Source organism: Carcharodon carcharias, chromosome 8, assembly GCF_017639515.1.
Source record: "Carcharodon carcharias isolate sCarCar2 chromosome 8, sCarCar2.pri, whole genome shotgun sequence".
NCBI lineage: Eukaryota > Metazoa > Chordata > Chondrichthyes > Lamniformes > Lamnidae > Carcharodon > Carcharodon carcharias.
Window position 1 is genome coordinate 10494166 of NC_054474.1, and position 13424 is coordinate 10507589.

At 41.4% G+C, this 13424-nt stretch overlaps 1 protein-coding gene across 1 annotated transcript in view; it reads right to left on the reverse strand.

The window, feature by feature from the left end:
* LOC121280827 (protocadherin beta-15-like) overlaps positions 1-13424 on the reverse strand; it is a 183852-nt gene that overhangs the window by 154951 nt on the left and 15477 nt on the right. The window contains exons 2-3 of the mRNA XM_041193098.1: positions 11334-11392; positions 1749-1825 (exon numbers count right to left, since the gene is read on the reverse strand). Coding sequence (XP_041049032.1) covers positions 1749-1825; positions 11334-11392 — 136 coding nt within the window. The remainder of the gene's footprint in view (positions 1-1748; positions 1826-11333; positions 11393-13424) is intronic.

Genomic DNA, 13424 nt, shown 5'->3' on the forward strand with positions numbered 1-13424 from the left:
AAAAATTGAGTTTCTATTACAGGGAATGATGATTTCAAGAAAGTTTGAAGTTTTGTCAAGTGCTCACTGTGTGTTTTTGTTAGTCAGTGCAACAATAAAACGCAGATCAAAGTATAATGATATAATTACAGTTTCTAGCAGTTTAACTGGGAATAATGCCAAAAGTTTGACAGTTTAATTTGAGTCTTTGAATATCTTGCAAGCAATTATAAATAGCACAAACACTCATTTGATGATAACAATACAATCTACTGATAGCTGCAGGAAAAATCTACACATAGGGGAGAATTTTCCCTGGAGTGGGTGGGGGTGGGTGCAGAGCCAATCACCACCTGTGATTGGCTGCGCACCACCATTTTATGCGGGCGGGTCAATTAAGGCCCACCCAGCGGAATGCGTGGCCAGTAGCACTCAGCGCTACCTGTGCGGGCAGGGGGAGGAGGGAGAGTCGGGGTCTGCGTTCTTTCACACATGCGCACAAAAGAGTGCAGCAATCTCCCAGCACAGAGCTGCTCAGGGAGATTGTATGGATTATAAAAGTTTTTAATAAATAAAGTAAAAATTTATTTGAACATGCCCCATCATGTGACAGTGTCACATGAGCTGGGACCTGTTTGTGAAGTTTGGAACATTTATTTCATTAGTTTATAAAACCTTCAGGAAACCTCATCCCGCCCGTCAATGAGGTTTCCTGAAAAACACGAAGGCCGCTTGGGCTCTTTGCCTTAAGGTTGAACGGGCAGAGTTCTTAACAAGTTTAATTACTCTTTTAATGGCCTTAACAGACCGCTGACAGTTCGGCAGGCATGCAGCTGCCCCTGGCACGCACCCGCCAAATGAAATATCGAAATTATGCGCGATGATGTTGGGATGCACGTCCGACGTCATCGCGCATCATTTTACGCATCAATGTGTGGGTCCCGCCCCCACACGACAACGGCAATATTCTGCCCATAGAGAATGCTTTTTGGAAAAGGAAGATGACCTATCACCAAATTAACTTGTAGAGAACAGAGAAAAACATTGCAATGTGAAAAGGATTACTGCTACATCATTAGTGTTGCAACATTTAATTATATTGTTATTAACAACTTGGAAATTGTTATATTTGTCACTTTTCAAATCGATAGTTTATTTCTGAATCATATTCTGTTTTCCTATAAGTTTATAACTTTATTGTGAGAATTACAAAAATAAACAGAGCAAGAACACAGTGGGAACCAATTTAGTACTCATTAAATAAATGATATATTTTGCATGCATCATAAAAGGCATCCTATTGTCATAATTCTAATTTTACTGTGAAACATAATCATAACCAATAACTCCAGGATAATCATTATGTGGTTACTTTTCTATCTTCAATATTATTTGTTTTAAAACTTTTGTGAGAATGACTTTAAACATTTCTCCACAACAAAATGTTATTTGCTCTGATGTAAAAATTGTGCTTCTTTCCTAATGTTGAGATTTTCTCTGATCAATTTGAGGTCTTTAATGTACTGATAAGGAAACAGGCTGCACTAAGTTGCACAAAGCACGTAGGAAACGCTTAGGACAGTGGTTCAACACAGCTCAATTTGAAGATGTTTTGACCACTGCATCTTGGATTGGAACAGAAATACATTTAAAATGTCAAATATTGCTTGATTTAAATAACCATGTATAAAGTATCTCTAACCTTCCTTCGTGTAAGTAAATATCTGTTATTCATTTCATCACATCGCCCCTGTAACTCTAACACTGACCTGCTGCTGCTGTGTGTCTTCTGTTGAATTCTCGTTTAACTTCATCCTGGGTTAGATTTTCTTCCAAACACTGGGAACTAAAAAAAATGAGAAGGAAAGATTGCAATTATGAAATAGCTTTCTGAATCTATACAAAATCATAAAAGCAAAAGAATAGAAATAGCCAGCTTTGAGCTCCTTCAAGCCAGTTTCGCCACCCCTTTCAATCATGGAACCTACCTGCACTATCCCCATATCCCTTCATTCCCTTAGCATCTAAACAGCTATTGATATATGTCTAAAACATATTTAACCACGGTGCATGCACAATGCTTTGGGATAGAAAATCCCAAAGATCAAAAAACCCTTTGAGCAATGAAATTTCTCCTCATCTCAATCTGAAATAGCTGACAACTTATTCTAAGACTGTTATTCTTACTTACAGATTCCCCAGGTATGGAAAACTTTCTCCTATCAAGCCCTTTAAGAACCTTAAGTAATATTTTTGGAATATAAAACAGAAAAAGTGGATTTTCAGGCAATTAATAAAGCTTTTTCCTAACTGCCTCCTTCTAAGTTATTGTGTCCAATGTTTCCAACAACAATGATGTTAACTTATATTTATTTAGCACCTATAATGTGATGAAACATCCCAAGGCACTTCATAGGACCATTATAAAACAAAGTATAGTGCCAAGCTACAAAGAGGCATAGACAAGTTGGTGGAATGGGCAAACAGGTGAAGCTCAATGTGGTGAAATGTGAACTGATTCAGTTTGGAAGGAAGAACATGGAGAGACAGCATAAAATAAAGGAAGCAATTCTAAAGGGAATGGAGGAGCACAGGGACCTGGGTGCATGTGTGCATAAACCATTGAAGGTAGAACAGGTTGAGAGCACAGTTAATAAAGCATACAGTTTCCTAGGCTTTATTAATAAGGGCATAGAGTTCAAGGCCAGAGTCTTCAGGTCAGCTTGCAGGGGCGGGTCCCGCTCACCGACACGTAAAATGAATCGCGGTGACGTCGGGCATGCGTCCTGACTTCACCGCAGGTCATTCCGATTTTCAGTTCGGCGGGCGCCCAGCTGACTCCGGTGCATGCCCGCTGAACTGTCAAAGATCTATTAAGGCCATTTAAAAATTAATTAAAATACTTGCCATAGCTGTTTGTCCAAGCTTAAGGCTGGCGGGCAGGCGAAGGGCCCAGGCAGCCTTTGCATTTATCATGGAACCTCATGAAAATGAATAATTGAGTAAAAATTGTTACTAAAGTTCATTGGCATGTCCCAGCTCATGTGACACTGTCACATGAAGGTACGTGCCTTAAAATTTTTGTTTTTCTCTATTAAAATTTTTGATAATCAAACTAATCTCCCTGAGGTAGCTCTGTGCCTCAGAGAGATTTCTGCACTCTTTCGACTCAGTCTACTCTCCCTGCCTGCACAGGGAGTGCTCAGCTCTTCTGGGTGCGCATCATGCTGGACAGGCCTTAATTGGCCCGCCCACATAAAATGGCGGTGCGCAGCCAATCACAGGTGGTGGTCAGCTGCTCACGCGCCCGCTCCTGCTCAGCACCCCCGATGGGGAGAAAAATCTCCCCCAAGAGGAAGGAGGTTGTGTTGAACTTGTATAAGGCACTAGTTCGGCCTCAGCTGGAGTATTGTGCTCAGTTCTGGACCCTAAGCTTTAGGAAGAATGTGAAAGCATGGGACAGAACACAGAAACATTCATACGAATGGCTCCAGGACTGAGGAACTTCAGTTATGAAGATAAATTGGAGAAGTTAGGACTGTTTTCTTGGAGAAAGGGAGGCTGAGAGAATATTTGATACACGTATTCAAGATCATCAGGGGTCTGAAAAGAGTAAATAGGGAGAAACTGTTCCCACTTGTGAAAGGATCAAGAACAAAAGGGCACTGATTTAAAGTGATTGGCAAAAGGGATATGAAAAAAGACCTGGAATGCAATGCCTGCAAGTGTGGTGGAGGTTGAATTGAAGCATTGAAAGGGGAATTAGACTGCCATCTGAATAGGAAGAATGTGCAGCATTACAGGGAGAAGGCGTGAGATGGGCACTAAGTGCATTTCTCATTCGGAGGGTCTCTGCAGACATGATGGACTGAATGGCCTCTTTCTGTGCATTAACAACTCTGTGATTCTATGATAAGGTGGTACTAGGAGGGATCACCAAAGCTTGGTCAAAGAGGTAGGCTTTAAGGAATGTCTTAAAGGAGGAAAGCAAGGTAGAGGGGCAGAGAGGGTACTCCAGAGCTTGTGGCCTAGGCAACTGAAGGCACGGCACCAATGGTGGAACAAACAAAATTGGAGATGCAAAAGAGGCCAGAATTAGAGGAAAGCAGGTATCTCAAAGATCTGTGGAGCTTGAGGGTCTTACAGAAATAGGGAAGAGTGGTGAGGCTATGGAGAGATTTTAAAACAAGTTTGAGAATTTCAAATCAAGAATTTGCTTGACTGGGAGCCAATGTAGGTCAGCGAGCATAGGGGTGATAGGGGTATATTTTTTAAAAATGCATATATTAATTAACGGGATGTGGACATTGCTGGCCAGGCCAGCTTTCACTGCCCATCCTTAATTGCCCTTAAGAAGGTGGCAGTGAATCGCCATGTTTTCTAGGTACACCCATAGTGCTATTAGGAAGGGGGTTCCAGGATTTTAACCCAACAACGAGTGATGCAACAGCAATATATTTCCATGTCAAGATGGCGAGTTGCTGGGAGGGGACCTTCCAGATGGTGATGTTCCCATGTGTCTGCTGCCCTTGTCCTTCTAGATAGTAGAAATTGTGGGCTTAGAAGGTGATGTTGAAGGAGCATTGGTAAGTTGTTGTAGCTCATCTTGTAGACGGTTAACACCACATCCATTGTGCATCGTTGGTGAAGAGAGAACATGTTTAAGGTGATGCATGGGGTGCCAATCAAATGGGCTGCTTTGTCCTGGATGGCATTAAGCTTCTTGAGTGTTGGTGGAGTTGCAATCATCCTGGCACATGGGGAGTATTTCATTACACTCCTGACTTGTGCCTTGTAGATGTGGACAGGCTTTGGGGGGTGGTCAGGGGATGAGTTACATGCCACAGGCATTCCAGTTCTGCCGTGCTCTCATAGCTACAGTATTTATATGGCTGGTCCAGTTCAGTTTCTGGTCAATGGAAACCCCTATGACATTGATAGTGGGGGATTCAGCAATAGTAATGCCATTGAATATCAAGGGGAGATGCGTACATTCTCTTTAGTTGGAGACGGTCATTGCCTGGCACTTGTGCGTGTGGATGTTACTTGCCACTTAGCCCAAGTGTGAATGTTGCCCAGTTCTTGCTGTGGGTGGACACTGACTGCTTCAGTACCTGAGATGTTGTGAATGGTGCTGAACATTGTGCAATCATCAGCGAACATTACCAGTGATGGAGGGAAGGATGAAGCAGCTGAAGATGGTTGGACCTAGGACACTACCCTAAGGAACGCCTGCAGCAATGTCCAGGGACTGAGATCTCCAACCAACACAGCGACAACCATCTTCCTTTGTGCTAAGTAAGCCTCCAGCCAGCAGAGAGTTTTCCTCCTGATTCCCATTGACTCCAGTTTTGCGAGAGCTCCTGATGCCACAATTGGCCAGATGCTGCCTTGATGTCAAGGGCAGTCAATCACAGCTCACCTCTTGAGTTCAGCTTTGTTGTCCACATTTGGACTAAAATTGTAGTGAAGTCAAGAGTTGAATGGCCCTGGTGGAACCCAAGCTGAGTATCAGTGAGCATTTTATTGCTGAACAAAATTCCCTCACAGTGGCTTCAAGTTTATTAAGGTAGAATGTATAACATTCAAGGTATAATATCAATTTGTTTAATGAATGTTAAACATAATCTAAACTAAATTTTATTTGTATTTTTCAAAGTGTCTAATTTATCACATATTCCTTTTAGCTGTGTCATTATGTAAAATGAGTTTCATATACAGTAGGTCTAATGTTGAATACCATGGATTAGAAGTGCTAAAATGCAAGAAAACTCAACCACTTTATCTTGTATACTATATAAATTGCACTTCTCAGAATTCAGTGCTTGATGTCTAGTTCATCAATTGCTTTTTTCATATGTTCACGGTATGCTATTGGCAAGTCCAATATATATTGCCCATTCCAAATTGCACTTGTGAAGGTGGTAGTGAACTGCTATCTTGAACCACTGCAGTCCATGTTGTTGTATAAGCAAGTTTGGGTTGGTAAGGGTTAATGTGGGACTGGAGAACATTATCACCCACAGTATGATATAGGCATTCAGATGATGGTAGACTGTATGTCGTAGAATCGGGAAGGAGCCAGCATGGAGACAGCACCCATGCAGGGCAGTACCTTCGAGAAGTATATAAACATGGGTTACCAATAATGTTTCTGTCCAACCATAAAAGCCTCCATTCATTTTAGTGAGACACAAACCACCGTACAACATGGTGGCAATGGTGGGATGGATCCTGAAATCCCAGAGAAGCTCAAGGAGGAACCCAGAATCTCAAGCATGAAAAACTACAGAAAATGAATCCTGACCTGAGCAAAGAGCGCCTAAATTGAGGACACAGTTGGAAATCGCCAAAAAAGAAGCTGAAGACACAGTTGGAGATTGCCTAAAAAACGTCTTGCAGACAGGAAGGCTGAAGGACTAACCAGGGCATGTGGAAGGCCATTGCCAGAGCTGATCAATCACTAATTGTAGGACCTAGCTGGATCAAAAATGGCTGAGCAAAATTCAAAAAAGGATAAAAGGGTTGAAAGGCAGCAGGAGAACCCTCTGTGCAAATGAAAAGTCAGGCCTGATCGAATATAGAGTCAACAGACCTAGCTAAATCACAGAAAGGGTGAGCAAAGTACAGTAAAAGAAGGCTGAGATTACCTTTTAAAATAGACAGCAATCAGGACCAGCACATGCAGAGTGCAGTTGCAAGCAAGCTGCAGCAACGGGTCCACAGCTGGCACTATAACACGTGGTGGCCGAGCTAGAATGAATAGAAAAGAAAAGCTTTTAAAACGGTAGGCAGGGCTAAAAAATTGCCTTCCATTTGATCCCCAAGCTTAAAAAAAGCAAGTAGCTGGACCAAGTTACTTATTTTGATGTTTCCTGGAGAATCGATTCCTTTAAAAAACCAGCCACGTCACACTGACACCCGATAAGTGTGGGAAGAAGAAAAGAAAAAAAGGCAGCTGCAGAGCCATATCGAAGAAAAAAAAAATAAAGAGGCACCCACCTGTTATAAAAAAATGGCCATGGATAGAAAATTGAAACTACCAGAGCAAGTTAGGCTAAAGCAACAGCCAAACGAGACCCAAAATTGGGCACCTTGGAGAAGAAACCTTTCAGATTACAGTAGTACATCAGGGTTAAGTAAGAAATCAGAAAAAGCACAAGTGAATACGTTTTATAACTGTTTGATGTAGTTGTGGATGAAGTAATCCTAAACCAAGGTATGGATGAATCATCAACCATGTTTGGTGAAATATACAAGGTTTTGACAAATACTTGAAATTCCAAGTTGTGGAGAGTGCAGGCCTTATAAGGTCTCGAAACCCCCCGATTAGGCAAGGGAGAGAGAAGACCTCAGAGCGAGGGAGACAGAAGACCATAGGCCAAGGGAGAGAGGAGACCCCGGGCCAAGTAAGACAATACCTAAGCAAACAACAAGATGGCCACAGAGCATGTGAGTGCAATGAAGCGTATGTGCCAAGAGTTCAGTGCAGAAGAAAGAGGCTGAGAAGCAGCTGTAAGGCTTAAGAATAGAGCTTTTTGAAAATACCAACAAAATACTCAAACTGCATCAGCAGATGGCAGTGTGGAGCAAGCAGCTGGCTGTGAACAAAGGAAAGCCATCTGAGGTAACCCAGAAGAAACATAACCTGAAAAAAGAAAATGAAGCTATTGTGGTGTAGGCACACCCACAGTGCTGTTAAGGGAGGGAGTTTCAGGATTTTGATGCAGCGAATTATGGAATAGTGAGAGATTTACATGTCAGGGTGCTGTGTGTCTTGGAGGGGAACCTGCAGGAGATGGTGTTCTCGTGTGTCTGCACTCCAGTTCTTCTAAGAGGTAGAGGTAATGGGTATGGAAGGTTTGTTCGAAGGTGCCTTAGCGAGTTGCTGCAGTGCATCTTTTAGATGGTAAACACTGCAGCCATGCACTAAGCCAATGGTGGAGGTACTGAATATTTTAAGCAGCTAATCTGCAGAATTTTTTGTCCTGGATGTTGTTGAGCTTCTTGAGCATTGTTGGAGCTGTACTCAGCCAGGCAAGTGGAGAATACTGAATCACACTCCTATCTTGTGCTTTTTAGGTGGCAGATAGGGTTCTTGGAGTCAGCAGGGAGATACTCATTGCAGAATTCTCAACCTCTGAGCTGCTTTTGTAGTCACATTACTTATTTGGCTGTTCAACTGAAGTTCCTGATCAATGGTAAGCCCCAGAATCTTGATGGTGGGGAATTCAGTGATGGTAGTGTTTCTTAAGAGAATAAGAAACTATAGAACAAAAGAATTATGCGTAAAGTGAATTTTCCTTAAGGACTTTGAACAATTTGTAGTATCATCTTCTCAGTTATTTAATCTCACAAAGACAAAATGTAGGTAAACTGTTATGCAAACTGGCAAGAAGAAAAGAACTTAAAGGTCTAGCTTTTATGCTGTAAGATAATAGGTAAAAATGCCTGATATATTCAACTGAAATGTTCTTTCCATTTCTTTACTTGTAGGCATTAATTCTTTGCAAATAAGGGGATTAATGCACTCATTAAAACGGTACAGAGAGATTTCAAATGCATTAAGCAACAATACCTGTTATTTTGTACTTCAATTTCAAGATGTATGAGATTGTCAAACCACCTAAGATCATTCAAGTAAAACTGAAGAATATTAATTGAACATTAAATTCCACGCTTAGAACTCTTAATGACTTTAAATTCCAAGCACCTCCTTCAAGATCTTTCATACAGCTTTTGATAATTCTTATCTTACACCTTCAATCCCTCTGTTTAAATAATATTTGTGTTAATTAACAGTATTAATTGTCATCTCATATAACATTATACTTTAAATATTGGCCTTAGACTCCTCTGTGGGGTGTGTGATGTCCAATCATTTGGGGGAGGTGGTGGCGTAGTGGTAACATTATTGAACTAGCAATCCAGAGGCCCAGGCTAATCCTCTGGACAGCTCTCCCAATTTTGGCACAAGCCCCTGGAAGTAAGTAAGGAGGACTTTGCAGAGTCAACAGAGTGGGTATGCAGTTGTCATTTCCGGTGCCTAGGTCAATGCCGGGTGGTCCATTCCCTCCCTCCACCACTGACACACAGTGTCAGCAGTCTGTACCCTCTCCAAGATCCACTGCAACAACTCACCAAGGCACCTTCAATAACACTTTCCAAACCTGTGATCACTATGACCTGGGAGGACAAAGGCAGCAGATGCATGGGAATACCACCAACTCCAATATCCCCTCCTAGCTGCATGCCATCCTGACTTGGAAATAAATCACCGTTCCTTCACTGTTGCTGGGTCAAAATCTAGGAACCCTTTCCTAACAGCACTGTAGATGTACCTACACCACATGGACTGCAGCGGTTCAAGAAGGCAGCTCACCACTGCCTTTTCAAGGACAATTAGGAATGGGCAATAAATGCTGGCCCAGCCAGCAATGCCTACATCTCGTGAAAGAATTTTAAAAAAATACCTAATTAAGTTGCTTACAAAAAAGGAATGCATTATGCTAGGATGAGTTGATACTTTATGTTGAGGATATGGGCAGCAAGCTCTTCTCTATTAGGAACAAAACACAATTCAATGTTCCCAAAAGCTCTCAGCTGATCTCATTTGTAAATTTATGCTGATAAAATTAGCTTCATCCTGGTCTGAATTTATTCTATCTCTTACCTATTCATAGACCTAATAGTGCTGGATGAGCTACCAAAGATCAGTTTAAGTGGTCTTGGAACTCAGATTTTCACTGACCTCCTCGTTGTACTTTAATTTTTGTACTCCTCAAAATTTTGTGGACCACTGCAGACTCGGCCTCATGCCCTGTCTGGTGAAACACCCCTGCAAAAAACACATCTGTCAGTTGGCTCCGCATTGGAGCCAGCCAAATATTCTCCGGCTCTGACTGATGAGCCATATTAGGACACCTGATTGCTGACTACCGCTTGCTGGCTTTGTGCACTTAAGGCCCAAGGCTCAATTTGTAACTGGCTGTGGACCAACAATATTGTGATACCAATTTCATGCTACTCATGTATATGATGTTACACAAATTCTCCATCAATTAGTCTATTAGATGAGTAATACTGGCAGGTTATAGCTTTGGTTGTTAGTTAATGACTTGTCATAGCATGTTTAGCATTTCAAATTTTTACGTAACTTGCTGAAAATGTGTGTGTTGTTAATGCACATCTGGGACATGACTGAACAGGGAAGCTTTGTCAAAGGTTACGGGGAGAAGGCGGGAAAATGGGGTTGAGAAACTTATCAGCCATGATCGAATGGCGGAGCAGACTCGATGGGCCGAATGGCCTAATTTCTGCTCCTATGTCTTATGGTCTTAAGGTCTTTGTTGCTCCTTAGCCAATCAGATTGGGATTGTAAAATAAACAGCACAAGGACCCTGAAAGAGGTATAAATTAGAGTTGGTGGATTCATTGTCAAATCAAGTACTGAAAGAAACATAAAGAGAGAAAATGATAGATTGGATGAAGAGAGAGAGAGAGAGAGTAAAAGAGCAAGAAAAAGTTTAAAATTCTGTTTATTTTTATGGTATTAGATCTCCAACACAGATTAATACATGAAGGAATGAGGCTTCACAATTGCAAAGGTTAACTTTCAGTGTCAAAAAAGTTGATTGGCTGTCATTAAAATTATTTTAAAAGTTCGCTTAGACTTGAAATGAGAAGAACTAACTTTCTATGGCAAGTTTTGTCGGTATCTCCCCCACAAACACAGCAGCTTCACACAATTTGTTGCATTTCAATGCTGAGGCAGACAGTGAGATACTGTTTCCAAGAAACTAACAGTACAATGAAGTGACCTGGACAGCAACCATTCAGTATTCACATTTAATCACACACCTGTCACTCACCTGAAGTTACTGTACTATTTGTGTATGTAATAACCATGAATGTTTTAATCTCTGTATTATTTTTATAGCACATTCTGGACAAATTTGTTTTGTATCAGCTGCAACTATTCTACAACCAAATATGAAAGTGAAGCAGCGTGCGACTCCATCCTGCTCACATCTTAAGCTAAAGCCACATTCAAATGTATCATGAATCGTTTAAAATTTTCATGGGTCTCCTATACTTTTATGCCATAATTTGCTTATTCATATGTGCAGCAGTGCTTAAAAATAGGTTGTCTGTTTTTTCTTAGGTTACAAAGAAAAAGTGGTTGTTAGAAAATTAAAGGCATTAATTCACAGGTCAACAAAATAATCCAATCAGCTTTGCATATGCATAAATAATGAAATAGGTGTCTAAAATAAAATAAATCTTGACTTATGTCAGTATGTAAATGGTCCAAGGGCTAAATTAAATGGATTGAATAAAAATAAACATATTACCTGATCTTTCCGACTATGTGAGGCTCTGAAGCACGCCAGTCTGAATTCAATTGTCCCACCTGTAAAAAGGTACATGGACATAATTATACAATTATCAAAGCAAAAGCAAATTTTTGCAGACACTAGAAGTCTGAAATAAAAACAGAAAATGCTGGAAATGTTCAACAGGCCTGGCAGCATCTGTAGAGAGAGAATAACAGTGAACATTATGGGTTGATGGCCCTCCATCAGAATTATTAATAACCTGCTCAAAAAGTTTGGTCAGGAAAATAAATAGAATAATGATCACTAGTGTAACAACTCTGGCTGGAGCTGTGCACTCATTCATACGATTCAGGCTATACATTTGATAATACAGGGTATGTGCACTAGGTTTTAATAAGAAATTTCTAGGTTCAAAATTCTGACTTTGAATGATAAACCCCACTTACTGAGCAAGTTTAGTAGTTGTTTATTCGACCACTACAAAAAGGCCACAGAATTTACAGGTAATCTGCACATACCATCTAAGAAAAGCAGCTTACTTGAGTACAGTTGATGCCTTTGTTAATCTCCATTCCAAGCTGACAAAGCACAGTGTTCTGTTGAAGGGTCATGAGGACTCGAAACGTCAACTTTGTTCTTCTCCGCCGATGCTGCCAGACCTGCTGAGTTTTTCCAGGTATTTCTGTTTTTGTTTTGGATTTCCAGCATCCGCAGTTTTTTGTTTTTATGACAAAGCACAGTGCTGTGCATGCAAAAACAAATGCATGTGTGAGCTGCGGCTCAGTGGTATAATACTCATCTCTGAGTTGCAAATGTGTGGCTCCAAGTCCTACTCCAGAAACCTAAGCTCATAATCTAGACTGATCAGCAGCAGCAGCTGTATCTTGATTCAAGGGTGGCATCTACTCGGAGCTGTGAGTTTCCGCCTTGGGTCTTCACGGGAACTGAACAGGCTAATTCTCAACCCTCAGATCTTTGGGAACATGGGACAGGAGGTAATTGGATCCAGAGTGCAGGATTTGCTTCATTTTCTTTTCTTCTTTGCCACCGCCCTGCCGCAGCATTAAGATGTTGTGACTCAATGCGTGATACAGCTTTATGGACAAGTTGCCACCATTCTGAATGATTGGTAGCAAGCTCCTCCCAATCATTAATATCAATGCTGCTGCACTTCAAGGAGAGCTTGAGAGTGCCTTTGAAGCTTTACTTATTCTCCTCTGGAATTTGGCCACTTGGGAGTTGAAACAACAGGACCTGGTGAGATGCTTTTTGGCCATCTGGACACAATATCCAGTCCAACTATTCAGTCTCTTTAGCCTCAGCGATGGCGTAGTGGTATTGTCGCTGGACTAGTAATCCAGAGAACCAGAGTAATGCTCTGGGGAAACAAAAACAAAAAGAGCTGGAAAAACTCAGCAGGTCTGACAGCATCTGCGGAGAGGAACACAGTTGACATTTAGAGTTCGTATGACTCTTCATCAGAACTGAGGAAATAGAGAAATGAGGTGAAATATAAGCTGGTAGAGGGGTTGGGACAGGTAGAACTGAATAGAGGGCCAGTGATAGGTGGAGGCAAAGAAGAGATTGCCAAAGATGTCATAGACAAAAGGACAAAGGGATGGTGGTGATATTATCTAAGGAGTCTGCTAATGGGGACATTAAGGGTAGCAAGCAGGACAAGCAAGTGGCAGATGGCCCTAGTGTGGGTGGGGTAGGGGTAAGGGATTGAAATGGGCTAAAAGATGGAGATAAAGCAATAGATCAAAATGAATTTTAAAAAGGTGGGAAGAAAAATTTTTTTTTTAAATTATAAATTATTGGAAAAGGGGGATCGGAAAGTGGGTGGGGATGGAGGAGAGAGTTCATGACCTGAAGTTGTTGAACTCAATATTAAGTCTGGACGCTGTAAAGTGACTAGTCAGAAGATGAGGTGCTGTTCCTCCAGTTTGTGTTAAGCTTCACTGGAACAATGCAGCAGGCCAAGGACGGACATGTAGGCATGAGAGCAGGGTGGTGTGTTGAAATGGCAAGCAAAGCTTGACAGTGAAGCTTAACACAAACTGGAGGGACAACATCTCATCTTCCAACTAGGCACTCTACAGCCTT